At 57.9% G+C, this 26,976-nt stretch overlaps 1 protein-coding gene across 8 annotated transcripts in view; it reads right to left on the minus strand.

Annotated features, from left to right (window-relative positions):
- Window positions 1-1,603: 1,603 nt before the first annotated feature.
- PTPN5 (protein tyrosine phosphatase non-receptor type 5) overlaps window positions 1,604-26,976 on the minus strand; it is a 56,381-nt gene continuing 31,008 nt past the window's right edge. For 3 of the 8 annotated variants that reach the window (XM_070624476.1, XM_070624474.1, XM_070624475.1), the window contains 13 exons: window positions 16,431-16,564; window positions 16,088-16,281; window positions 15,474-15,581; window positions 15,162-15,239; window positions 14,423-14,664; window positions 13,005-13,194; window positions 10,559-10,643; window positions 6,510-6,589; window positions 6,191-6,328; window positions 5,694-5,804; window positions 3,377-3,537; window positions 3,173-3,286; window positions 1,604-2,756 (listed from right to left, as the gene is read on the minus strand). In XM_070624476.1, the coding sequence (XP_070480577.1) occupies window positions 2,663-2,756; window positions 3,173-3,286; window positions 3,377-3,537; window positions 5,694-5,804; window positions 6,191-6,328; window positions 6,510-6,589; window positions 10,559-10,643; window positions 13,005-13,194; window positions 14,423-14,664; window positions 15,162-15,239; window positions 15,474-15,581; window positions 16,088-16,261 (1,575 nt within the window). In that variant the 5' untranslated portion in view covers window positions 16,262-16,281; window positions 16,431-16,564 and the 3' untranslated portion in view covers window positions 1,604-2,662. The remainder of the gene's footprint in view (window positions 2,757-3,172; window positions 3,287-3,376; window positions 3,538-5,693; window positions 5,805-6,190; window positions 6,329-6,509; window positions 6,590-10,558; window positions 10,644-13,004; window positions 13,195-14,422; window positions 14,665-15,161; window positions 15,240-15,473; window positions 15,582-16,087; window positions 16,282-16,430; window positions 16,565-26,976) is intronic. The other 5 variants (XM_070624468.1, XM_070624469.1, XM_070624472.1 and 2 more) reach the window with 3 other exon arrangements.

Raw genomic sequence — 26,976 nt, forward strand, 5'->3', positions numbered from 1 at the left:
CAGCTCCTGCTGTCCCCCTCTGGGCTCAGGAGGTCACAGGCTCTGTCAGCTTCCTGAGGCAAGAGGGCAGCCTTACCTTCACGTGATCAGTCCCTCCTAACCCTCGAAGGCTGTGTCCCCGGTTTTGGTGGTGCAGCTGGTGCCTGGGCCCTAGACTGGCCAGTTTCCTTCCTCTACCCCGGCAGTGGGGCCACCAGGAGTCACCGATTCCTTAAATGTCTGGCCCCCTGGGGGCAATCTCTCACTCAGGCTCTGCAGCCGCCCTAGCAAGATGGCACACTGCTTTGCAGGGGACGGACGGGGAAGGAAAGTGAGGCTGGAGCCAGGGCTGGAGGAAATGTGGGGGGCCGGGTGGGTGGGAGGCTGGGGAGGGGTCCAGGGGTACATTTCCTGTTCCCTTGTGGCAGAGGTTTTGGTTCTCACTGTTACTGGGTGGGACCTCTCTGAACTAAGGGGCTCAGAGTAGTATGTGTGTACATGCACGTGCACATGCACATGCTCACATACGTGTGCACACACAGTCCAAGAAGGCTTTGGGAGCAAAGCAACAGGTCTCTGTTTCCCAGGGACTGGAAGCTGGTGGGTTGAGGAGGATCAAGTGGGTCTGTCACTTTGCACAAATCTAGGGGGCATCACTCACATTGCGTCCTACGTGTGGTGCAGGCACAGCCCAAGTGGCCTCACAGGGCCACCCTGGGGGAGGAGAGGGAAATGTCAGCTCTGCTCCCCCTTCCCGCTCCTACAGCCCACTCCCCCTAATCTGGATAGAAGGGAAGGAGGGCTCCTCCTCCTGTTGGAGGGTGGCTGGCTGGAGAGCATGCCCCATTCTCCGGGACCTCCATCCCAGCTGCTCAAGCCATGCCCTGTCTCTCCTCATTGTCTGTAGCATACCTGCATGCCTGGACCCTGCCCAGCCCAAACCAGGTTCTGGTACCTTTTAAGGACCTGGTGGTTGGTCAGCAGCCCTGCCCTGGGTCCCCTCCTGCCCTGGGGTGACCCCCCACTGCCAGGGGTGGCATGACAGCTACTTTTGCTGCATCCCTGGGGGAGGGGTGAGAATAAAGCAGGAGTGTCTGCGATGGCTCAGGATCTGAGCCCACGGGTAGAGTCCTGGGGCCCTTGGGTGGGGTGACTCTCAGCCCAGACCTTACAAGGGAAACTGCCAGCTTGCAGCTGCTGCTGGGACCTGTGGGGCCAACAAGGGAGAAATGGGCTGGCCCACAGGGAGGGGCCTGGGTGTGCCGTGAACACCCCCCTGCTCCAGCCTTGGCCTCTGGCCCAGGTGTCAGAGCTGGTGGCCTTTTGGCTACTTTGCCTTCCGTCCTACACCTGTCCTTGAGGCTCCCTGTGGCTCCTGGCTGGAGGAGGGCGGTGAGGGTGTGTGACAATCTTGCCAAATGGACTTTGGCTTTCCAAATCTGGACTCGCTCCATACTCCCGATATCCACAGGGGGGTGCTAGGGATCTTGAGGGCCAGGCCCTGTAGGTGTGTGTTGCTCCTGTGCACACTCACGTGTGAACCTGGACGAGGAGGAAGCCCACGCGGACTGGGGTGCAGGGAGGCGGGAAGAGGAGGGGAGAGGAAGTCACACAGACCCAGGAGTCTAGTTTTGCTCCAAATGCTCCTTTTATTGCTCTATTCAATGACCACGAGCAAATTATAAAAAGACACCACATGTCTCTGTCTGCCGTGGAATAAATATTTAAAGTCAGCAATAAAAACACGTGGCTCCAAGAGAACGCATGTTGCCAAAGAGTCATGCACGCCCTGCAGATGGGCTCTCAACACACGCGTGGACACGGGAACACACGCAGAGCTGCACGCGGCCAGACTTCCAGGAGGCTTTTCCCACAGTGACACAGAGACAGTGCCACACAGGCCAGGGGCCGAGTCCCACCCCACCCTCGCGCTCCCCTCTCCCGCCCCCAGCAGGACCCAGGGCCTCTGGGTTCAAGACCCCATAAATCCCCTTCCCCAGTGCCGCACAGGCTGGTCACCACCTCCTGAGGGCATCCGATACCCAGATGCCACTCCAGCTGTGATTGCCCCCCCAACCCAGAGACCTCTCCCCCAGCTGGGATCTCTCCCCGCTCAGGACAGCCTGATCTCCAGGGCCTCAGGCCCCCTCTGCATCCTGGTCCCAATAACTGGAGGCAAAATGCAGCCTGCCTGCTGGAGAAGCGGGGTGGCGCCGGAGGAAGGCGCCTCTGCCTGGGCGACGTCGTCGGGGCTGGAGCTCACTGCCCCCTTCCCGGGCTGAGGAGACACAGTGTCCGGTACAGATGGCAGAGATGGACGGACTGACAGCACGCTGCGGTGGGACATTTGGAGTGCGGCCCGGAGACGTTTGGATCAAGTAGCAATGGAACCATGGTTAAAAACCGAGGCCCTGGGCCTGCATGGTGTGGGTCTGGCCCTGGGGCCCCAGGCCTGGCCTGGCACATCCCTCCCCCAACCCCACTCCCCAGCAGGTACAGTAGGAAGAGCTATGTGGGGGGCCAGGGCCAGGCCGAGGCTGAGGGAGCAGGGAGGGAGGGAGGGAGCAGACTGAAGAGAAGGAAGCAGGAGGGCAGGGAGCAGCCCGGGCCCTGGGCAGGCCCTGCATGTGGCTGGGGGGCCCAGGCTCAGAGGACCTGGGAGGGCGGGGGGGGGGGGGGGGGGTCACTCTGGGCCCTGGCGGGACAGCTGCTTCTCGTAGAGGCTCATGACGTGGTGCACGAACTGGTACTGCTCGCACGTCTGGATCATGCCGCCCCTGCCCGGCAGAGACGCACAGTGGGGATCGGGGCTTGGGAGACGGGCGGCGGGAGGGTGCCCCTCAACCCACGGAATCCCAAGCTTTTGTGAGGGGCCTTGTGTCTGTGTAGACTGGAGGGGACAACCCTTGCCAGCCGCTCCCCTCTGCTCCTGGTCCTTCCCAGGTCTGGCATAGATAGCGGGGATGGGGCTCACATGTCCCGTCACTCAGGCCCTGTGCTGCTTCCCACAGCTGTTTCTCTTCCCTCCTCATCCAGCCACCACTGTCTGGGTCCAACCCCTCAACCCATCTGTCCTGCCTACTCCTCGTCCGCCAGTCAGTCCACAGCTGGCGTGTCCTCCTACCCCTCGCCCTTGCACGTGTCAGTCTCTCCGTGCCACCCCATGTGCCCCCAACTCCGCCCCTGGGCTGACCTGTCCTGACGGAGCTGGCACGTGGTCTTCAGGATGTCCACCACACCCTCCTGCCGCAGCTGCTGGCAGCAGATGCTGGTGGCAATGAAGCAGCCGGTCCTCCCAATGCCTGCGCTGAGGGCCGAGGGGACGGGCGGGGTGAGGGTGGCGCAGCCCAGAGTGGGGAAGGCTGCCCTGCCCTCGCAGGTGGCCGGGGGGACCCACCTGCAGTGGACGACGATGGGGGCACCGTGGGGCCCCTCCTGCTGGGCTGCCTCCTCCACCTCCCGCACCAGGTGCAGGAGCGGGGGGGCCCGGTCTGGGGTCTTCTGGTCAGGCCAGGACGTGAACCAGTAATGCTTCAGGTCTCGCTCCTCGGTCCCGCTCTGTCCAGGAGACAGAGGCCCACCCCAGACACTCGTGAACTCTCTGAGCCCACAAACCAGCCCAGAGATGGAGATGGGATGGGAGGAGGAAGAACACAGGAGATAGGACACAGGAGTCGGACCTCTGGCCGCTGCTGTCTATACCATATTGCCCAGTGGCACCAGACAGAGGCCCAAAGCCAGCGTGGCAGCAGGGACTCATCAGTGGCGTTGGCAATGGTCTTCACGTGAGTTCTGCCCCAGCAACTCCAGGATCATCCAAGAGAGGCCCAGAGTCCTCTCTCCACTCCTCCTGTCTCCTGGGTCCCTATCTTCATAAACAGCCCAGTCACATGGCCAGAGCCTGGGACCCTTTCTCTCCCCTCCCATGCTTTGCCTGCCCACGCCCGCGCCCACCCCAGCAAGTGTGGTCCTTTCTCTCCTCTCCACGCCCCCTCTCCACCACCACCTCCTCCACCTTGGCCTTCACTGTCTCTCCACTGGGCGAGACAGCTCCCTCCCCGACTGCCTCCTTGCCACGGTGGTCAGAACAGTGGGTCTGACACACTGCTCTTCTGCTCGGAACCTTCGATTGTGCTCCTTGCTCTCTGAATAAAACTCTCTCTCCTTAGTCTTCACGCCGGCAAATTAGACAGGGGGTGCCCATCTCTTGCCCTGCCTACTGGTAATTGATGCTCCCCCACTCCAAATGGTTTGTAGATAAAACCTCTGCTACAGACACATACATGCACCTGCGTGCACACGCGCGCACACACACACACACACACACACACACACACACACAAAGTTATTCTCTCTTCTATGCCCTTACTTTTACTTTTTTTCTCTGCCTGGAACATTCTCCCCACTTGTCTGCCCCCTGGTCAACTCTTACTCATCCTTCAAAACCCCATTCAGCATCATCACTTCTAGGAAGCCCTCCCTGAGCACCCTAGATGGCAGACTGCCCTTCTTCCACGTTCTTCCCTACGTCTAGCTCAGTACTTACCATTTTATGAGTGCTCCTTGAGGAGAGAGTCCAGGCTTTGGACAGCTCTGCGTTCCCAGTACCCAACCCAGAACCAGGCCCAGGGCAGGTGCTTGTAAAGGTTTATGGACAGAAGTAAATGGCCCTAAACCCCAAGCTGACCCAGTTCTTCTCTCCCCAGGCCTGTGGCCCTGCCCCTGCCTCACTTCAGCCTCTCCGTCTAGGAAACAGGAGGCTGGCTCCTTGGGCCCCGGGGTGATCTGGCTGTGATAGCTACCACAGCCTCTGGCTCCTACCTCCGGGCCCTTTCTGACCTCCAACAAGACCCAGCTCTTGGAGCTGCCCAGGTGGGCACGCCCTTTGGGGGCTGAGTGCTCCCTGACACCCCGCCTCGCACCTTCTCCGGTGGGAGGGGCAACTCGGAGGGGCAACTCAGAGGTACAAGTCTCAGGCCTAGAGCTGGACGCTGTGGCTGCCGCACAGTGGGCATCCCAGGCTGCTCTGGAACGGGCATCAGCCTCCTGGCACCCAGCTCGCCTCTTCCCGCCTGTGGGGTCATTACAGTGGCTCTACCTTCCCAAACATGGGTCTTATCATTTCTCAAGAATGGAAGCTGGTAATCCTCCTGATTCCAAAGGAACAATCTCTTCCATTATGCTGAGCCTGGAAGAAGCACAACTCCAGGGTGGGAGTACGCCTCCCCCTACTCTTCCGGGCTGCTGTGTATTGCTCATATTTTGTACGCTTCCTTTTTATCTTTTTCCTTTTTCTGCAACCACAACCTCCCTGTGCAACCCAAATGCAGCAAGGAGCGCCTGCCCCCTGGCGGACAGATTGGGTCCCGCAGACCAGAAGCCCAGCATGCCAGGTGGAGGGATGTTTCTAGGCGTGGTCTCAAAGTCACAAGGGACCTTCAGTCATGAGGACAGTCCTGGACTTGGGTGCATTTGAAGCAGATCAGGAAGGCATTATTATGAATGACAGTGTCGCCTGAGAGAGCCCAAGAGCATAAATTACAGCTGAGGTTTGGCCCTGTCTCTGGCCCTCACGTCCAATCACCCCTGCCTCATCCCTGGGAGTGACACAGCCCTTTATTTCCGCTACAGTGGACTCGGGACCCTGTCCTCTGTGGAGCCCCAATCAGGCCCCTTATTGTCCCCCGTCCGCGCTGCCCAGCCCCAGGCCTCACCCTGAGGGAGATAAGTCGCAGCCGGTAATCCTCAGTGTGAACGACCTTCCGCACGGTGATCTCGACCCCGTCGTACACCACCTGCTCCTCCGGCCAGTACTCGGTGCACTTCTGCAGGGGCCCAGATGATGCTGCCATACACTCCCAGCTCCCCAGCCACGTTCTCCCCAGCGGCCCTCCAGGGCCAGCAGGCAGAGGTACAAACAGGCAACAGTTTGCAGTTAGAGGGCTGGGTTCAAATATCAGGTTCATAACCTGTAAGTCACTTCTCTTTTCAGAACCTCAGTTTCCTCATTTGGAAAATGGAGTATCCATTTGGAAGGACTTTTAAGGGGGCTCAATGGAATGGGCTATTATGGGTACGAAGTAGCCGGTGTCAGCCCCTGCAGGCTGGGACGCCGCAGAGCATCGTGTTGGAGATCATGGGCACTGCAGGTGAGAGGCTTAGCGTAGGGTGCACGGCAGCAGACGCCTGGTAACAGGACAGGGGTGCCTACCTCGTTCATCTCCTCGATATTGGTGATCATGACAATGATGGGCGTGTGCTCCTGCCACACCATGCGCCAGAAGTCGCCGACCGTGCTGACGATGGGTCCCTGAGTGGCGATGTACACCTTCTCCTCCCCACCATAGCCCTGTGGCCAGCCAAGCCCAGGCTGTCAGGGTCAGACGCAGTGCTCCCGGGGCCCAGTCCCCACATCAACTCTTCCCGGGGGCTGGCAGGAGCCGCAGCGGCTTAGGGACAAGCCTGTAGGGTGGATCCCATCGGCTCCGGCCTCCCTTTCAGGCAGAGGCCTTTGGGCTGGGGCTACGTACCCGGATGTAGTTGGCGTTGATGTAGGAACTCAGAGGGTCGTCAGGGTCTGGTGAGGTCAGGCAGACTCTGCTGTGAGGGTCTGGGGTGAGGGGAGACAGGTGAGGCAGGGGTTTGACATGTGCAATCCCTCTGGCGCAGAGCCTACCTTGTCTGGCGCACTTCAGGGCACCCACATTTCTTCTGGGACTCTTACAGTTTCTTCTTCCCCTGCCCAGTAGCAAAACACTGACCCATCCCCCTGGCCCACTCAGGCAGGTGAGGGCCTTGGCTGGAGAGGAGGGGAGGGAGGAGCCCCGGGTCCTCCCTCTGAGCATCAGTGTCCGCACCTGCCTGTGTGCCTTGAGCTGCCCTGTACTCACGGCGTCTCCTGTTCTGGAGACGAGAGGGAATTACCTGGGGTGCACATCCTGGACAGCGGGGCCACAAGAGTTTGAGTGTACACTGTCACTGACATGCTGCGTACTCTTGTAGAGCACCCGGCCCTCCTAAGCCTGTGTTCCTGTCTGTAACGTGGGGGTAAAGATGCCTACTTCCTCAGCTTGTAGGGGAGATAAAGGAGGAAACAGCTGTGAAGGGGCTACGTAAACCATAAAGTGCTTACAAATATAAAGGGCTGCTACGACTGGGGGGCAGAAGGCTGAGGGAGGACGCCGGGGTGAAAGGATCAACGGTTCCGTGTCTGGCACGTGACTGTAGGGTCCAAGCAGCAGACACATGTGTACATGAAGGGTTTTTTTTTTTTTTTCTTTCAATCTATTTGCATGTCAAATCCCACAGTAACAGGTTCTCCTAATATCCTGCCCCTCTTCCTAGAGCAGAATTTGTTTTGTTCCAGCCGGGGCCTCCCGGTACGTCAGCCTGCAGAGGCTGGGCCTCAGGTGGGGAGGTTGTGTGCAGCTGGCACGAAGCCGGCTGGGGGCCAGGGCCCTGGGTTCTGGCCTAGCTTTGTCCCCAGCTCACTGTCTTATCCCTTCGCTGGGCCTCGGGCTCTTTCCCGTACAGGGAGGCTGGACTAGAGGCACTCCCAGCAGGCACGGCATGGGGCTCTCAGAGGCAGCAGGGAGGGAGCAGTTAACGGTCCACACTGAGCCAGAGAACGACGTCAGGTCCTGGCTCTGCGACTTACTAGCAGCGTCAATGCAGGCCACTTACTTAACCTCCTGTGCCTCATCTGTAAGGCGGGCACATTCTCCTCCATCACAACCTCGCTCATCTTATTTATTTTTCCCTGAGGAAGGTCAGCCCTGAGCTAACATCTGCGCCAATCTTCCTCTATTTTGCACGCGGGTCGCCACCACAGCATGGCTGACGAGCGGTGCAGGTCTGTGCCCAGGAACCAAACTCAGGCCGCTGAAGTGGAGTGCACCGAACTTAACCACTCCGCCATGGGGTCGGGCCCCACAACCTCACTCATCTCGTAAAGGGTAAAGGCGCGAATGTTGGCCAGTCCGTGGAGCAGTCAGTCAGCCAAGCACACAGGAAGCGCTCTGCGTGGGAGGCTGCTGCCGCATTACCGCCATGATCACAAGTTTTACTGGAGGTTAAGAGGTGAAAGGAAAGACCTACACCTGGTAGGAGAATGGGAGGGCACTGGAACAAGCCTTCCCTCTCTAGTCCTGTTCCGCCCCCGCTCCAGTGCCCGAGGTTTTGGCAGGTGATGTGGGGGTGGAGAGGGGCGGAGAGGAAGGGAAGTGGCTCTGGTGACGGCAGGAGTGGAGCAGTGAGCCTCGCATGGGCCGTTGCCCTGCTCCTTGTCGGTGCCTGCCCAGATGAGGAGCCAGACGCCGGGGCCTTTGTATTAAGGAGCCCCTGTGACGGGTGGTCCTGGTTCTACTGACCCTTGACCTGACTCTGTGCCAGGCACTGTGCTCAAGAGCAGGGCTCCTAGATAAACCAGCCACGGTCCCTGCCCCCGAGTGCTGGGCGAACAGACAGGGAGCGTGTGGGCCGAGGGAGCAGAGGGGGCCTCCACTTGGCTAGGGTGACTAGGCTTCCTGGAAGAGGAGGCACCTGGGCTGGGTCTGAAGGACCAGAAAGAGAAGCAGGGGACACCATTCTGTCCGATTCCAGTGCACAGGGTGGGGGGGTTGGTGAGAAATGGGCTGGAGAGCACCCTGTTGACAACGGGTCTTCCAAACCATGCTTATAACCCCGAGGATCACAAGGGGGACAATGACAGCGTTCAGAAGGAGAATGACATGACCGGATTTCTGTCTTGCATCATTTTCGTGACACCGCTAGAAGATGGATAGGAGGAGAGACGGTGGAGGTCAGGAGACCAGTTAGGAGATGACTGCAATGCCCCAAGTCAGAAGTGTCAGGGCCAGAGGCCGCCCTGCCCGGCATGCTCCAGGGGCATCGTGTCGGTGCGGTCCATGTAAACGGCGCCCTGGACTGGGCAGCATGGCAGCCCTGAGCCCCAACAGTCATTTGGCAGGGAGGGTGGAGAGGCAGAGCGCGACCTGAGGGCTGCGCAGGCGCGCACGCACACACTCATTCACTCGCTCGCTCGCTCACATGGGTACAGCGGCTCCATCAACTGTCAGGCGCTGTTTTGGTGCCTGGGACCCAGGGGCAAAGGGACAGAAATCGCTCCCCTGCAGCTTGTCCTGAGTGCTGCAGGCTGGGCGACTGGCCACTCGGTAGCCAACTGTCCACAGACCTGTCTCTGCGTCAGACTGTAAGCCGCCTGTGCGCAGAGTCCGTGTCTCAGCCATGTCTGAATTCTCAGACCCTGGGGCAGGGGCTCGGCAAATGTGTGCCAAATAAACGAGAGAAGAAACCTCAGGGTGTCCTGGTCTGACCTGCCCTCTCTCACCTCGCTCCCCAAGCCAGTCTCTGAATACACAGGGTCCACTTTTGCTAGCCACAGAGAAGATGTGCTGTTGGTTCAGGGCAGGGCTGGAGGTGGCTCGAGGCCTCTCGACAATTCAGTGGGGACCAGCTGGAGTGATGGCCTGGCTCCCACCGTCCCCCATGGCCATTCTGAGTGGCCAGCAAAGCCCTAGGTTCTGGGGCACCCAAGGCCCTCCCTCCAGGTGGGGCGAGGTGAAGGGGTGGGAGCCAGATGAGGGAAGAGGTGAGCAGCCCTGAATAATGCATCCTGGCCTTAAATGGCGCTTTGTTTAACCGGAACTACCTAGAGACTGCGTAACCATAGCAACCACAAGTCGATATTTTAAAAGTTAAAAATAAGTCATGACATCTTACATGTTGTTGGAGATGCTGATGGCGAAACTGCCTTTTTAAAGCCTGTTACTCCAAAAACCGAGCAGAGTAGGTTTGTGGGGATTCACTTTCAACAAGTCACCCCCAAGCCAGCCCTGGGGCCTGGGGCCAGAACTCAGCAGGGGTGACAGGCACACAGGGGCTTGATGAAAGTTACCTGAAAATGGTACCCCAGGGCTGGAAGAGGAACATTAGGTCACCTGGTCTAACCGCCCCCAAGTGAGGGAAATCTCTCTCAGACCTTCCATGGGACTGTTCACGCAGCCTTGCTTGAACACCTTGAGTGACGGGGAGCTTACTACCTGACAGGCAGCTCTTTCCCTTGTGGGGTAGCTCTGCCTGTTAGAAGACTTAGAATTTGGCCAAACTGAACTCAAGGTGGACAAAAGAGCCCAATTCTGGCGTCACAGAGGCCCAGGTTTGAAACTCAGTTCTGTACTTCCCAGCTGTGTGATTGTGGCTGAGCCACTTAACCTCTCTGAGCCTTAATTCCATCTCCTTAAAATCTGCCCACTCTGAAGAGATAAAGGATGTGAAAACACTTCAGTCACCAGAGGTCTCCTTTCCAGGAGCTGCTGGCATTGTCACTTTCTCTCTGGGTTTCCACAGAGCCCAGCACAACACTTGGCCAGGGCAAGGGTCCAGAGAGAATGCCGTGAGGTGTTTCCCTTCACTGGGCACCCCCACCCTCCACCCCTTCTCCTCCAGTGACCAGCGTCCCAGCACCCTGGCCCAGCTCTGGGGTTAAGGTGTCCCTCAGGGTGAGGGGGCACCTAGGCGAGGACGGGGCACCTGCACCCCCGGGGCACCGAGTACTCACTGGGAAGGATGGTTTTGTACCGGTTCTTCCGCACCAGCCCAGGGATGTCATACTCTTTTGGATCCACAAAGTTCATGGGGATTTCCTGTAGGAGGAGGACACGGGCGTGTGAGCAGCTGTGGGCTGTCCCGCACAGATGTTTGAATCCAGGGGCTGCTGTGCCCCCAACTTCTAGTCCAGGGGCTGGCTTGAGTGCATGCATTCATTCAGCAAACATTTACTGTTATATGAATGAGTGCACATAAAAAGCATTTAAAAGAGTGCCTGGTGCACGCTGAGTGCATGATAAAAGATATTATTACTATTGGTTATTGAGGGCCAGCCCGGCACATAGTAGACACTCAATAAACAGTTGATGAACAAAGAAGAGCAAGAGAACAAGTGACCTGGCCAGTCACCGCCTTCTTCCACACGCCCTGTGCTGCAGCCAAACTGAGTGGCTTTGCTGATCTGTGTTCCTGCCCTGAGCATCCCCACCTCAGGACCCTGGGCTGTGCCGCTCACTCTGGGGCGACGTCCACCCCATCCTCATCTTCTCATTTCCTGTCCATCTTAAATGCCACCTCCTCCGAGAAGCCTTCCCTGATTCTCCAGCAGGAAAGGAGCCTCCATCTGAGCTCCCGGGGCTGTATTTGCCCCTCCTAACCACCGTCTGTGTCAAGCGCTCCAGGTCCAAACTCCTCTGCCTGGCAGGTGAGGTCTTCTTGGATCCGGCCTTTCTTTACCACCAGCTGCTCACAAGAGACCCACTCTCCAGCAGTGCGGTCTGTTTCCTACTGCTCACAGGCCGTTCTCCGTCTGTCCGTCTGCCTCCCCGGCTGAGCTCATGGCCTTCCACTGGGCCCACCGCTTTACAGTTCCCCAGATCCTTGCGCCCTGTCAGGTCCACCTCCAGCCCCAGCTCCTGCATCCTGGGGGACGACTCCCCAGCGCTTCTCCCTCTCACTCCCTTCCACCTGGCCCACAGCTGACCGCCCGGCCACATCCACCTCCACAGTGTTTGCTGGTTTTGGACGCACTAAGCTTGGGCTTTGTAAATGAGCATCAGACACACAGCTTCTAGGGCTGTTGTGAGAATCAAAAAAATAAAAAACATGTGCAAAAAGCCCGTGGAGTGTGCGTGCAGACCACGCTCCTTTCTCTCTGGGCGCCATCGACAGGCCCTTCTGCACAGGGCACAGCGAGGACGCGAGCCCTTCCTTCACGGGGAGGTGACAGCAGTGGGGACTTGGAGAGGGAGCTGAGGCTGTGCTAGTCGAGGACGGCTTTCCAGAAGCATCCAGGGTGGGGGATGACGTGAGTAGAGGGACAGGGGGCCTGGTCCCGTTGAAGTGGACAGTCCCTGCAGGGCTGGGGGTGCACAGGGCTGGAAGGGGGGCTGGGGCTGGCCCAACTCGGCTAGGGGAGGTGGTGCCGAGTTCTGGAGAATTGGGAGCAGTGGGTCAGAGGGGCATGGAGGTCTTCTCCAAGGGAGAGCTGTCCGGGCCAGGTGGGGAGCAGGGCAGCCTGGGGAGAGGGGAGCTGTGAGGGAGGCCCGTGGGCTCCCCATCCCTCTGGCTGCTCCCAGGAGGGGCTCTCCCCAAGTACTCATGGCCTCTCACCCATTCCTGCCCACAGAGGTGGGCGAGTTCCCTGCTCAGTGCGTTTGATTGAGACATCAGCATTTGGGCCCCAGCTCCTGCCTTCCTCCTCCTCCGGGGCCCTCCTTCCAAGAAGGAATTATAGGGGTGCCCACAGGACAGGGCCCGCGATGTGCCAGCACCGCATGGTGCGGGTGCAAAGCTAGTCAATTCTGGGGCGGCATTAGGAAGCTCACTATGGCTACACCCCTAAGCCTCATTTCAAACCCGGCCGTTACCAACAAACAGAAAGGCCACATTGTGGTCTCCGAGGTCTCGGCTGTGTGCTCAGGCAGGTAAAGCAGGGGTGTTATGTACTGGGCCCCTCAAAGTCCACCAGGAGGCAGCTGGAGGCTGCTGCAGAGGTCTGCAGGGCAGGCAATCAGGATCACTGTGAGCTCGAGACTGAGCTAGGCGGGGGGATTTCAAAGGAGGACGAACAGTGCGTGGCGATGTCAGGGGGGACGAGAGTGGGAAACGGGGCTGCTAGAAGAGAAGGCTTCTGGGGCTCCCAAGCACAGCACTGGGCAGGTAAGGATGGGGAATGCCACTGCACACCGACCACCCAGACGGGCAATTTGCACACATTATTGATCTCTCTAATCCTTGCAACACCCCTATCAATTTTATCCCCATTTTCCAGGTGAGGAAACTGAGACTCAGAGGGGAAGCAGCTTGCCCATGACAGTGGGCGAGCTGATAAGGAGATGACGTCAAGCTCTCAGATGCTGAGTTCTGGGCACCCCGCTCTGCCACTTGGCCACGTGGGAGATCGACATGAGCAGAAGGGCCGGCCTAGCATGGGGCAGCAGGCCAGGGAGACTCACAAAGAACTCCGCCTGCAGCAGGAAGGGGTCCAGGGCCTTTTCGTGCAGCTCCTCGGCCTGGAGGACACGGGAGGCGCTGAGCAGGTACTCGCGGGCTGACTCCTCGCGTGGGGACATGAGGTAGCCGAAGCCCTCCTCATTGCAGCCCGGGGTGCACATGTCCAGGGTCAGGGAGACGTTGGAGCCCCTCCTGGAAGAACCGGGAAGGGGGATGAGGATCAGGGGCTGGGAGGGCATCAGCTGGGGGCCTTGGAACGGGCAGGTGAGGGAGGGAGCGGTCAGGGCCGGGAATGGGGGGGGAGCTCTCCAAGGGGGAGTGGGTGTGCCAGCAGCCCTGCCACAAGGAGCACAAGTCTCAGAGCCCAGGCTTGGGCCTGACCTTGTCTCCTGCCTCCTGCAGCGGAGCAGCTAACGGAGTGGGGGCCGGGACCCCAGTTCCAAAGGTTCCATCCCACACAACTCAACGCAGCCCTCCCCGGGCTCTCCTCTGTCACTGCTGGGGGCAGTTCCAGGCCCTGTGGCCCTGGGAAGCTCACAGAGAGGGCACCTGCCTAGAGCAGACATGCCGGGCTCGGCCCCTGCATGACGGTCCTGGGGCCTGGCCATCGGGGATGAGGCTGCCAGTGAGTCAAGGACATCTTATCCAGGAAAGGCCAGGACCCTTGGCCATCAGGGAGAGAGCAAGCCCCAGGGGCAGCAGAGTGGCAGCAAGGACGGCTACACTGGACAAACTCTACTGTGTTCAGTATTCAAAGGCACAGGACGGGAAGGGCCCTCATCACATAGGAAGGGAAACTGAGTCCCAGAGAGGAGACAAGAATTGCCCAAGCTCACGCAGTAAGGGGGTGGCAGAGCTGAAACAAAAAGGTAGGTTTCCTGACTCCTCATCGAGCGCTCTTTCCATGACATCACGAGGGCAAGTCAAACCTGGGGTGATCTGGCTTATCCATCGAGGCTCTGAAAAGAGGCTGTGGACACCTCCCAGAGAGTGCTCTGAGGAACACTATGAGACACTCTACGAAGTCAGGGTCTGTGATTGAGTGACTTTGAGGAATGCCACACACTACGCCATGCTGATTTACCATGAACACAAACATGTTAAAGGCTCTGACAAGTCCTGCAGTAAAGAAACCTACCCAAGCTTACTTGAGCACAGGAGTGTACGTGAGAGTGTGCACATGTGTATACCTGTGTAAGCCTATGTGCTCATGAGCAGTGACAGTATTTCTTAGCATTCACCTTGGGGCATTCTGCTCTACATGAATCAGACCTGGAGAACATGTGTCTGCACTGACTGACTATGAGATCCACTCCGCTCTGTCCTGGGCACTGGGTGTCAGACTCAGGCATCTGCCCTTCTGATCAGGAGCTGGGAGCCCCAGGGCCCGTGGAGCCCACCCCTCCCCCACCCCTCCCACCTCTCCTGCAGACCCATGGACTTGACGGTCAGTGAGGCGGGGTCGGCCTCAGGCTTGATGTCCATTGTGCAGTCAAACACAGGAGTCTCGGGGACAGGGTCCAGGTCCAGGAAGTCATCCTCGACCTTCTCTTCCATCCACTCCGAGTAAGTGAAGGAGGGCTGGCGGCTCACCGACTGGCGCCTGTCCTCGGGGGGCAGCGGGGCAGAAGGCTCTGGGGGAGCCCTCAGGAGGTGCCACACCTAGTTGGGGGCATATGGCTTCATGGACCTGGGACCATGCCGGCTGCCCCCTGGGTGACCGGGTGCCCATGGGATTGAGCCCCCTGCCCCTCCATGTGTCCAGAGCAGCTCTGCTCCCTGGGGAGCTGTCTGCACGGCACTGCCCCTCACCTGGATGCGAGGAGGCTCCATGCCCCACCTTGTCCTCCCCGCCCCCACCCTCCCTGACCCTGGTGGATTCAGTTTCTTGTGGACCGAGGTCTCCTTGCTGGGGTGTGGGTTTCCCACTCCAGTCTTCTCCCTGCCTCAGCCCCTTCCCCATTCTAGAACACTGCAAACCAATTTTGAGAAGGCAGGTGCCTCTCCCCCCAGGCTGGGCCCACGTGGAGAAGGAGACAGATACCCCATCCTTGGCCCCACCCAGAACGTCTAGTCTGTAGGTCAGAGGGGAGCAGGTGGGGACCAGGCCTCAGGGTCAGAGGAGGGAAGCCCTGAGGTGGGGTCAGGAGGTGCCTTACCAGGGTAGTGACAAGGACCACGGTCAGAGAGACTAGCAGCAGACTGGGGATGTCCCAGGTCCCAATGCCCAGCCAGGCCTGGGGGACATCAGACAAACAGTCAGGGTGGCGGTGGGGACCTAGTTCTCATCTGTTTCAACAAGGACAAAACCGAGCCCTGAAAACTTTGGACCAGGTCTGTGTGGGGGCAGGGAGAAGCGCTGCAGGGGCCTGGAAACATCTTCTGAACTCAGAGGAGCCCCATGTGGGGGGCGGTGGGACTGGAGGCCCCAACCACTCCCTCCTGCCCCGGGGCTCTGCGAGCTTACTCACCGTGGGTCCCAGCTGTTCCAGGAGCGCCAGCAAGGAGGAGAGGAGGTCTGTGGCGTTCTGCGACCAGAGCGGGCAGTAGCCACTGAGCCAGAGCATCCCGCAGGCAAGCTGGGGTGGCGGAGCGGCCGGCTGAGTTTGGTGCCTGGGCTCCTGCCTCCCATATACCCCCTCAGAGCTCACTCCAGCCTCAACCTGGCACCCTAAGGTCCAGACTGAGCAGCTGAGGGAAGGGCCCAGCTACTGTGTGTCCAGAGGAGGCCTCAGGGCTCGACCAAAGGGAGCCAAGAGAAAGCCCTTCCCAGAGGGGACCTCCCGGGTCCATACAGGAAAGGGGAGGGCTCCCAGAGATGCCTCCAGAGACAGGAAGTCCTCAGAGAGACCCCTGTTCCTGCTTCTGGGGCTGGGGAGAGGGGGCTGGGAGAGGCTACTATTGAGGCTGTAGCTCAGAACTCCAGCCTCCTCCTCACAGCAGCCCGTGGGCTGGGCGTCACTGAAGGACACCAGGGAGGCCCCTCATCCCTCCGTGTCCCCAGGCGGCCATGTTGGGAGGAAGTGGAGGGCTGTCCCTCCACTGGCCCCCTCTCCAGGCCCTGTGAGGCCTGTGGTGTCCTTACCAGGACCTGAGAGGCAGCCAACAGGCACAGGCTGCTCCTGACAGTGAGGGAGTGGCTCCCGGCCCCTGGAGGTGGCGGCTCCTGAGCTGGCTCTGAGGGCGGTGAAGGAGGTGGGGGCGGCGGCATCTCTCTCTGTGAGTCGGTGAGCCCCTCGGCCTGGTCCAGCGCCTCCATCACTCCCGGCTCGGGGAGACCTGCGGAGGGTGGACACGCGGGCCCATGACTCGGGCCTGCCGACCGGGCGGGCCTCCTCCCGGGCTGCTGGGGCTCCTGGAGCCAGGAGCAGTCAGCGCGGCTCCACTTTCTGCAGTCACCCTCGATCAGCAAAGCAGTGTTCACCTACCTTCGTCAGAAAGAGCTCAGTGTGGGTGGACAAATTATTTCTCTTTTATTTCTCCAGTAACAGAGTTAAAATGGCAGGAGGCTTTTCGGGGAGTTAACATCGTCGTGTTTACGCAGCTTCATTCTTTCCCATTTCTTAAGGAAACAAAAAACCACCACCTCAAACTCAATTAAAAGAGAGAGAGAGAGAGAAAGACACAGCATAACCAGGCCGTGACCCTGCACAGCCCACCCACGCTGCCCTCTGGATTTTTCTCTCTCGTGGTCTGTGTCCTGACTGGGCCTGGAGGCTGGACACTTGACAAGGTCACAGCCACGCACCCCTTCCCCACTGAGAAGAGTGGGGCGGTCAGGGTGGTGAGGAGGACAATCTTGGTGTGGTAAGATTGATACCAAATGTTTGGGATCCAGTTCTGGGTCTGTCTCTAGTTGTGTGACCTTCGGAGAGTCTCCGCCTCTCTGGGCCTCAGTTTCCACACCTGGAAAATGGGGTTTGGGCTCAACCCTTGGGTTTCTAACTGTGCTTTATGGAGCTCTAGCATGTTCTCAGGTGTACCAGGTCTCAGGTGAGCTGGGTCCCTCTGCCCATTCCCATTCCACATACTGGGTTTCCTCTAAGATGATTTCAAGACAGGATTATTCCACTACTATAAATGTCAGAGCACCGCTGGCTCAGATCTGAGGCCCCAGCTGTAGTGTGGGGATGCTGGCAGCAGCCACCCTGGTGATTCCTGGATGCTGGACCCTCCCTAAATGCACATGGATCAGTCTACTGCCAGGAAGAGAGGGACCTGAAAAACGGCTGTGTACAGCGTGAGTGGGGACAGGACTGTCCACACATCACCATGTATAAGGGACAATGGTCTCCTTTTCTGCTTGGATGACACTGGAACACCCACAGCCAAGCCCACGTGAGGCCAACCTAGCGGCCTGCTTGCTCATAGGACAAATATTCCGCAAGCACCTCTCGGGGCTTGGATCAACAGTACAAAGAGCCCAGGTCCTGGAGACAGCTGTAGCTCCACCACAGGCTCCTCCTTCCCAGACGCTGACCCTGGATGGCTCCCCACCTGCTGGGTCCCAGCCGCACTCCTGGATTCCTCAGCTGGGCCCATCCCCCATGCATCCCACATGCTCTTCCCTCTGCAGGGAACATCCCTGCAGCCCCCTGCCCCGCTCCCTTAGTTAAGTTAACTCCTACCCAGCCTGTGGCACTCTGTCCGAGGTCTCCTGAAGTGGGTCCTCCCCTGTCACATACGCCTAGCACCCCCACCTCTCCTTCATACACCAGCAGCAGCGAGACACCCGGATGGGCAAGGCCCAGCCTTGAGGCTTCACATGGGTTAATTCAGCCATAGTACCCCACGAGCTGGGACTATTACCCTCATTTTACACAAGAGGAAGATGCGGTGCCAAGGGGTTCAGAGGGCTGCCCAAGGTCCCCTAGCTAATAAGCGGTCGAGGTGGGTTCAAACAGAGGCAGCTGGACGGGCTCTGGGTTATGTTACACTCACTACGGCTTGTGAAATTCTTGTTGAACACCGTCTCCCTCCCTCACCGGTCTGTACGTTCTATCGAGGGCAGGAGTGCAATCAGATTTGCTCATCAGGATTGTCCGCGGCATCTAGCACAAGTCCTGGCAAGTGAGTCTGCAATAAATAGTCCCTAAAGGAGTGAATGATGACGGGGAAGTGATAAGCTTTTACTCAGTTTTCTTAACAGACACATGGGGGTAATAACACATTCTTGGAACAGCGGTGATGAAGACTGGAGACACTGGAGACAAAACACCCAGCAGGGTACCTGGCATCTAGCAGGTACTCAATAAATGTCATGTTAGAATCATAACAATCATAAAGGTGTAAAGCGACAAGGGAACACATGTGCACAACACAGTGCTGTAAGCGAAAATTCCAAGCACCGGAGGAGCCTAAGGCACCGACCTCTGCCCATGGAGGCACAGTTCCCACCACGTGAGCAGCCAGCTCAGATGCCCGCCAGCAAGGTGAAGAAGGAAAAGCTGCTGCTAGGAGCCGGAGCCTGTAGGAAGTCAAGAGTTTCCACTATTGAGAAGCAGAGGGCTGACTGCTCAAGTGGCAAGGCCTCTACCCACACCCTCGGACAAAGCAGTCTGTGCGTGATGCCAAACATGGATGGGGGAGGGCTCTGGGCCCGGGGCCGCCCGGCTCAGCTCTGCAAAGCATGCACAGGGACTGAGGGCAACCCCTCCTCGCTGGGTCTCAGTTTCCTCATCTGTAAGAAGAGGGGCTCGTGCTAGAACGCAGTGCTTCTCAGATGCTTCTGCCGTCCTCCGAGGAGAGGGGACGCAGGTCTTTGGGGAATAACAGCCAGCTCACATGACCTTGGACTTGGCTGCTTTGTTTTAAAATTTGTGGGCGCTCCTTAAAATTCTAGTCGATGGTATATCTGTACTTGTTTTGATATTAAAATAATATTCTTTTCCCCTCCCAAAGCCTCCAATCTAATTGACGCTTTAGGAAAATGTGCTACAGTTAGCCTGAGGGGGCTGTCCTCAGGGGTACACGACCCCCAGGGTGAGAAGCACGGAGGCTGCTGCAATGAAAGCTCCCACCGCCGTCACAGACGACTCTGGAGACGAATATTTAATGACACGGCAAGAAATTTCGATGGTACGGAGCGAGAAAGGCAAGGCAGTATGCTCTCTGGGCCTTAAAAATGAAGACAGTATAACTGCATATACAAAGGTGGAGAGCACCCGATGTGTGCTGGGAGGTTAGCACCAACACTGCTTGTCCGGCGTGCAGCCGAGCGAACACCGGGCACACAGGAAGCACTCAATAAATGTCGGATACGGTAGATGGGAAGAACAGAAGCCAGGTAACGACAACAGTTCTTTGGAGGAGGGTGAGATTAAAAGTGATTTTTTTCCATTATTCATATATTCTAAATTTCCTCCAATAAATACATACCTATACAAATAAATATATTTTATACATACATACACATATATATTTATTTGTAGTGAGAAAAAATATTTTAAAAAAGAGATGACTATTCTGAGTTCAGATACCACGAGGCCTAGTTAATATTCTTGGTTCCGGGGCCCTGACTCCCACTTGTCACATCTATGTCACATGGGGGGTCACAAGAGACTGAGAGAGCACGTGTGGTTCTGTGAGACGCACCCAGCAGCGGACAGCCACTCAGAACCAGGCCGCCCGATGATGTGGGATCATCGCTCCTGTGAACGAAGGATGGCAGGTTAACTGCCTCGCGCCTCGTGGGCGTGGAAGGAAAACCGCAGGCTGGCGGGGCCCTGTATGCACATCTCAGAGACAGAGGTGGAGGCTGTTTTTTTGTTTTTATTTTTAAATCCACAGGGTACCTGGCAGCCCTGGGGGCCGGATGACTCCGACTGACAGGAATTCACGGGGCGCCTGGCAGGTGCCTACCCTTCAGAGCAGGGTGTACTGAAAAGCTTTTCTGGGCAGAAATCTAACATTTCTTTACTCAGGAAGACACATTCTTGAACACACACTACATTCCGCATATCATTTTGGAGGGGATCCACGGACCTCAGGTTAAGAACCCCTGATCTGAGGCAGGGTGGGGAGCTGAGGTCTGTGACGGAAAGTGGTGGAAGGGGGAGGTGGAGCACTGGGCTGGCTCTAGTCTCTGCTCACTCATGGGTGAGTCCCACACACATTTACTGAGCACCACTCATGTACTTAGCCAAGCAGTGGGCTACGCTGAAAACAGTCCCTGCATGCACGGACCACTGTGGTCCCGGGCCCTTGTCCTTCTGTCCTCCGGTCCTGCTCCTAGAGATGACGTCAGCTCTTCTGCTTGTCTCGCTCACCCTTCCACTCGCTGGCATGTTCCGGGAACGGCGATGCCACCTCGCCCGCAGGCCCTGTGCAGGCCCAAGCGCTTCTGCGCACGCAGGTCATCCGCTTCCCTCGGCGGCCCTGGGAGGCAGACATTCTCATCCCCGGCCCGGCTTTGTGGGTGAGAGGCGGCTGCTTGTGTCAAGGGCTGGCTTTCCAATAGTTCACAGCGAGGTGGCTGCTCTGCCACGCATGAAACCCTGACACAGAGGTGGCTGCTGGTGGTGACCGCACGTCGGGCTCCTCGTGGGCTCGCCTCTTGCACAGGGTGAAGGAGATTTTCCAGATACAGAAGTCGAGGCTTAGTGAGGTTAAGTGGCTTGCCCAAGTGCGTACAGACCAGGAATTTGAACCCGGGGCTTCCCGACACCAGGTGGTCTTTTCATTTTGCCATACTGCTTCTCAGGAAAGGGTTACGGCAGTGAAAGCAGGAGGACGGGGAGAGCCTGGGAGGGAGGGAGAGAAGGGGGAGGGGTCCCTGCATGTGGGGAACCTTGAACTCCAACCCACTGCACAGGGGTGGCGGTGGTGCAGATTTTGTGCCTGATTCCTGGCTGATGGCTCCTCAAAGGCTCTACGACATGGAGGGAGGGAGTACCGGAAGGCAGGAGCTCAGTATCCCAGGCTAAAGCTCCAGGGACCTGAGTAAGGCCTGCAGACAACTGGCCTTCAGATTTTCCCAGGGGCGTGTGGAAGCACCACGATCCCTCTTCTGTCACCTAGCGTCTGAATCCCACCAGCAGACTGCAGCTACCGTGTGCCTTGGGGCTGGGGCCGCCTGAGCTCCAGAACCCGTGGCTGCTCCTGTCAGTGACTCATTCTTGGAGCTCCCAGGCTGCCAGCCCACTGGAACTGGAGCGGAAGGCTGGCTCAGCCTGTTCCTGTTTACATGACAAGGGAGGTTCTGGCCCATTCAGCTTTTCTTCCCTTCCCAAACACGGCCAGGAGTGACCTCCCAGCCATGCCCACATAGTCACAGGGGGCCCTGACCAAAAGAACATTACATTCAGTCCTGCCTGGGCTTCTAGAACCACAGACGGTCAGAGCCTGACAGGTCCTGAGGGGCATCTGGTCTAGTCTGCTAAATTCTCAGATGGGGAAACCGAGGCCCAGAGAGGGGAGGTGGCTTGCCCAAGGTCAACAGCCAGCCAATGGCAGAGCCAGGATGTCAGCTGCTACCATGCCCCCATCAGCCAATACATACTGAGAGCTCACCACGTGCCGGGCTGCTGTACGTGCATCACATATATTAACATCTTTAGTCCCTACAACAATCCTAGAAGTAGGTGCTGCTCTCACTCATTTCACAGATGAAGAAACTGAGGCACAGGGAAGTCAAGTCACTCAGCCACGGTTGGCTAATGGATGGGAAAGCTAAGACTAGAACCCAGGCAGTGTATCTCCAGAGCCCATTCTGTTAACCCAGACACGAGATGAAACTCACTCAAGTCTTCTCCTCGCAACACCACAGCATCTGTGAGAAATGTCCAGCCCTCCCGCCCCTCAATGCCTCAGAAATATGGCCTCGTCCATCTGGGAGATGGGGCCCGGCTCCACAGCCCATTGCTGCATCTGAAACCCTGCCGTCAGACTTGGACCCTTGTTTATGGGATTATGGCTCCTCCTCGTCACGGGGATGGAGGGGCGTGTGGGAGGGATGAGGGGCAAAACCCGAGCAGTTTTCTACCAGCTCCCACCTGTGGAGGGTTGACCAGAGGGAAGGCTCGCCCTGCATTCTGCTCCTGCTCTGCCAGCTCTGAGCCAGGCACATCACAAGCCCTATGAGACTCAATACCCACAACCACGCTGTGGGTTGACATTATTGTCCACATTTCACACGTGGAGCCACGGAGGCACAGAGAGGTTCAGTGACTTGATCAGGGTCACAGGACCAAGAAGTGGCAGAACTGGGAATGGAACCCAGGCCTGTGGGCCTTCATAGTCCCAGACCTTCCTGCTATTCCACAGAAAGATCTGGAAACCCACAGGGGTGGGGCAAGCTGACCGGGCCTATTTTGAAGTTTTGCTTGGGTAGGCCCCAAATGCAGAACCAAAGGATGAGCTGCCAGGGGCACACTGAGAGGGGGTGGAAGAATCTAGAAGGAAGAAGCCCGACCAGCGACATCTGCCATCACGATCGTCACTCCTCAGCGCTGTGCCGGGCCCTGAGAGGGCGAGCCTGGCAATGCTGTGGTCTCTGTCCTCACTGCTTCAGCGGCCCCCATTTTCTGCGACCTTTTCGGTGGAGGTGTAGCAGGCAGACTAGGAGTCAGAAGGGGTGTGATGTGGGGAGAGAAGATTCCCCAGAATGATGTTTTCACCTGGCAAACACGTCCCGCACGCCCGCTCCATCCCTCGGGCTGTTGTGTGTCTCCATCCTGACGCTGACCAGCAGGACTCCTGGGAGCGGTGTGATAACAGTCCTGATGGAAAACACTTCCAGCCCCTCTGGGTAAAGGCTGATGGTGGGTGTGGGGCTCTGGGAATCTGCACTGGCTCCCCACAACCCCTCTGCCTCATCCGTCCTGCTGAGTGTGAGCAACGAGGCTGGCAGATCCCCGGAAGGAGGCAGTGAGACGGCAAGGACCTGGCTTGGCAGCGAGTCAGTGCTTGAGGCCTCTTGGCAGGTAAGCTGGCTGCGGGCAGGGCCTGGTCCTGTTCATCCATGCATTCCCCAGGCAGGCAGGAGGGCAGGGGAAAAGGAAACCAATTGTGGCATAAGAGGATTCTGGAACAGAACGTGAGTGCTCACCATTTCTCAGCTACACGCCTTGGGCAAGCTGTGTACCTCCTCTAAGTGGATTCCCATGGTGGTCTCCAGAGGTGTCCCCGAGCCCTTCAACAGCCCTCCCACTGCCCTTCCATCAACCGGGGGAGTCTATGCCCCTCCCCTCAAACTGGGTGACAGCCTTAACGACAGGAATGAGGCATGTGCTGCCGTGTGATGTCGAGGTGAGAAAAGTCCACGTAGCTTCTGCTGCATCTCTCAGGAGACCTGCTCTGAGACCTGCAGCAGCCACATAAAAAAATCTGGCTATCCTGAGGCTTCCTGGTGCAGAGAGGAGAGAGTCAGAGAGCAGAGAGCGCGAGGACGTGAGAGTGCGTGTGTCAGACGCAGTGGGGGCTCCGGACGCGCGAATGCTGAATCAAGCTGTCAGCGCCACACTCAGCACGTGGGCTGGTGAGGCCGGAGGGCACCTGCACCTTAGCCTGAGCGGATGGTCAAAAGTCATCTGTATAGGACTTCCGGGTGTTGCGTTTAAAATCGACGTTCTGGGAACTCACCTCAAGCAAAGTGAGAGAGCTGTGCCAAGAAGCGGGGGCGTGTGGCTGTACTATTCTCCCTCATGCCCTATGGAGAACACTCCAGAACTCTCCAGTGACTCTTCAAGCTGGAGACATGGTTCTCAGAGCGACACAAGGGGCAGGCCTGAGGGTCTGCGGTTTGGGCTAACAACCTCTGGACTCGGACCCAGGCAGCTAGGCTCCAGCATCTTTTTTTTCTTGCTGAGGAAGATTGTCCCTGAGCTAACATCTGTGCCAGCCTTCCTCTATTTTGTATTCAGGACAGTGCCACAGCATGGCTTGATAAGCAGTGTGTAGTTCCGTGCCCGAGATCCGAACCTGCGAACCCTGGGCCGCCAAAGCAGAGCACACAAACTTAACCACTATGCCACTGGGCAGGCCCCTCAGCATCTGTTTTCCCAACCAGACTGTGCTGTCTGCCCCAGGCAGGGCCTCCGCTGCTGCTTCTCCCTCCCTGTCAGGGGAAGTCAGCCTGACAAGGCGCTTCAGCCCCTCCCAGAATGGAGGGGACAGGCCTTCTCCCCTTGGCACAGTCTGTCACACCCTGGTATGGGGGGCTCTGCTGGGGGGCGGGCAGGGGTTGGCCGAGAAAAGCAGGATTGGGATGAAGATGAGGCGAAGATGTCTGGGGACCAAGGGTGTCTGGTGCTTAGTCTGGAGAGGGGGAGGCTGGGGGCAGGGGCTCCTGAACGCTGTTTGTGGCCACTTGAGAGGCTGGGCCAGGGAAGGGGGCACACAAGAGGCAAGACGGGACCCCTGTGCATATGCTCTCGGCGAGCGGATGCTCTCCAAGTTAACAAGACTTCCAAGTAACAAGAAATATCCCCAGGATCTGACGCTGCAAGTCCATACTGCAGGTCTTCCTGTCCCCACAAGTGGCCTTGTTTCCAGGGAGGCGGCTTTTGGTAATGGCTCTCAGCAAAAGCTCTGGAGTCACACAGACTTAGGTTTGGGGCCCAACTTTGCCATTTACTACTTCTGTGACCTCGGGTAAGTGACTTACTCCCATCGCTGGACAACAGAGACACTAAGACTTGCCTGTGGGATTCTGAGGGTACCATAAGGTCGAACGTGCAAAGTGCTTAGTCTGGGGCCGGCACTCGGTGAACGCTAGTGGCAGAATTGAGAGAGAAGGGGAGACAGGAAGGGAGGGGAGTGTGAGGAAGAGGCTGCAATAAGGACTCCCCCTTTCATCGGCCAGGTGAGGCCCCAGAGGGACAACGGGTGCCCTGCCCCACGTGGGCAGGGGCTTTGAGGCTGCTGGCTGGCAACCGGGGTCACTGGATGGGGTGGGCATGGACTGGGGGTGGCAGAAGTGGGGCAGCTTTGTCTCCGCCAGTTAATTAAATCCAGAATGCTAACAAGCTTTCAAAACACAACATGACTCGAGTACCCTTGGATGGGATATAACACAATGGTTCTGTCTGAAACTACAAACAGCTTTGTTCCTGCAAACAAAGGCTCAGTTCTCTGTGCCTCTCCGGAGCGGGGACCAGAAGTACAAGGGTGAAAAGGGTCGGTGAAACTCTGAGGGTGCAGCCCCCCCAGCAGCCCACACCGAGAACTGAAAGAACCGACAGAGAGGCCCCCCGGCGATGTGGACTTGAGGTCCCAGGTGCCTGACACTTAAACATGAACGCGTGGGGAGGAAGGGACAGACTCAAGAGAGCATCTTGGTCCACCCCCCCATTTCACAGAGCAGGAAACTGAAATCCAGAGAGTAAGAGGCAGGACCAGGATTGGCACGTGTGTGTTTAACCCTCTCGTTCTGTTCTTGCTCATTAGGCCAGCGTGAGAAGTTTCCTGGGGGCTGCCTGGGGGGTCTGTGAAGGGCCGAGGCCTGAGCCCCATGGCAGCAAAAGCCTGGGTCCTGGCTTGGGGTTCTTCCGTGGGTCCTGGTCAGTGCCCTCAGAAGTCTAAGGAAGTCCAGATGATAGGAAGTGGAGCAAGAGCCAAGTGAGACCCCCAGGACAGCAAACCCCAAACCGCCGGGCTGCCACCCTCAGACAGCCCTCTGCCATGGGGAGGCTCACAATGCTGGCAAAGTGTCGAGAGGCCCAGGGGCAGTCCTGCCTCTGCCTCTGCAGGCTGTGTGGCTCTGGGCATCTAAGTGCCCCCGTGGGCCTCAGAGACCTTCTGTAAATTCAAAGAGCGCAACTAGCCATCTTGAAGGGCCCTTCCAGCACTAAAGACCCACTGCTCCCAGTTGTTAAAAACAAATCTCAGCCTCTGCTTTAATTGAATTCGACGACTTCCCCTTGTTCTCAGGAAAAAGACCAAAATCCTTGTTATGGCCAACAATGAAGGCCCAGCCTTATCTCTGCTTATCTTGTCAGCCTCCATCCACACCACCGGCCTCCTGGTTCTCTGTTCCAGCTTCTTCCAGGTCCTCCGCTAGAACCAGTCTGGGAAGTAGAAGTCTGGAACCCAGTGGTTCTGCTCAAAAAAATCCTCACACAGTCCCTCAGGGGGCATGTGGGCCGAGGTTCCCTCCTGTGCTCTGGCTCTCCCTGGTGGGGCAGGAGGAATCTGTGTGCCCATCCCTTGGGGCAGCAGTCAGCTGTCGAGGGACCCGCTGGGGAGTCCTATGCAGCCCTCAGGAGCAAAGGATCAGAGCACACACGGCACCAAGGAAGGATCTCAGAAACAGCGTGCCGAGTGAAAAGAACGAGATCTAACACAACACAACAGACACAAATTAAAAATCTATGCACACAAAATATTGCCACCCATTCTGCAGGAGCACAGAGAAAGAAACAAAAAGTCACAGTGAACACATTAGCTATGGGGGGAAGGGGCGTGGCGGTGGGAGGCAAGACAGAATAAGTAAGTGCATAAAACCAGAGAGGGGCCTTGTGTAGACCACTGCAGATAAAGGGGCCATGCACCAGGAGTATGATCGACCACTCTCCAACCTAAAAGCAGTCATTACCCCTCCCCCAGGAAGCACGAAACAGAACCACGGAGGTGGAAGTTGGGTCAAGGTCCAATGGGAAAGAATCAACAAGAGCCGAGGGCCCTTCCTCCTGTTCTGCGTCCTGGACCTGGGAGGACTGGCGGGAGAGGAACTGTTCCTCCTAGCCAGGACGGGCCCTGGCTGCCTGGGAATCAACACCCCGCGACGGGGGAGAGGGTCATGGTCTTGGCTGAAGCCCGAGAATCCTCTTCTCTGAGCTGCTTCACCAACACGACATTGGAGTCATCTTGTTGGCCTTCTGCATGGAGGGAGACTCCAGGGCTTGGTGACTGTCTCCGAAGATGCTCCTGTAGGATTAACCAGCCCCCACTAAGATCCCCCGGGTTGGGTCAGCCCCCGATTCTGGGCCTGCCAGGCTGAGCAACTCAACCTGAAGGGGATGACTCACCCCAGAG

The sequence above is a fragment of the Equus przewalskii genome, chromosome 6 (assembly GCF_037783145.1).
Source record: "Equus przewalskii isolate Varuska chromosome 6, EquPr2, whole genome shotgun sequence".
NCBI classification, from domain to species: Eukaryota; Metazoa; Chordata; class Mammalia; order Perissodactyla; family Equidae; genus Equus; species Equus przewalskii.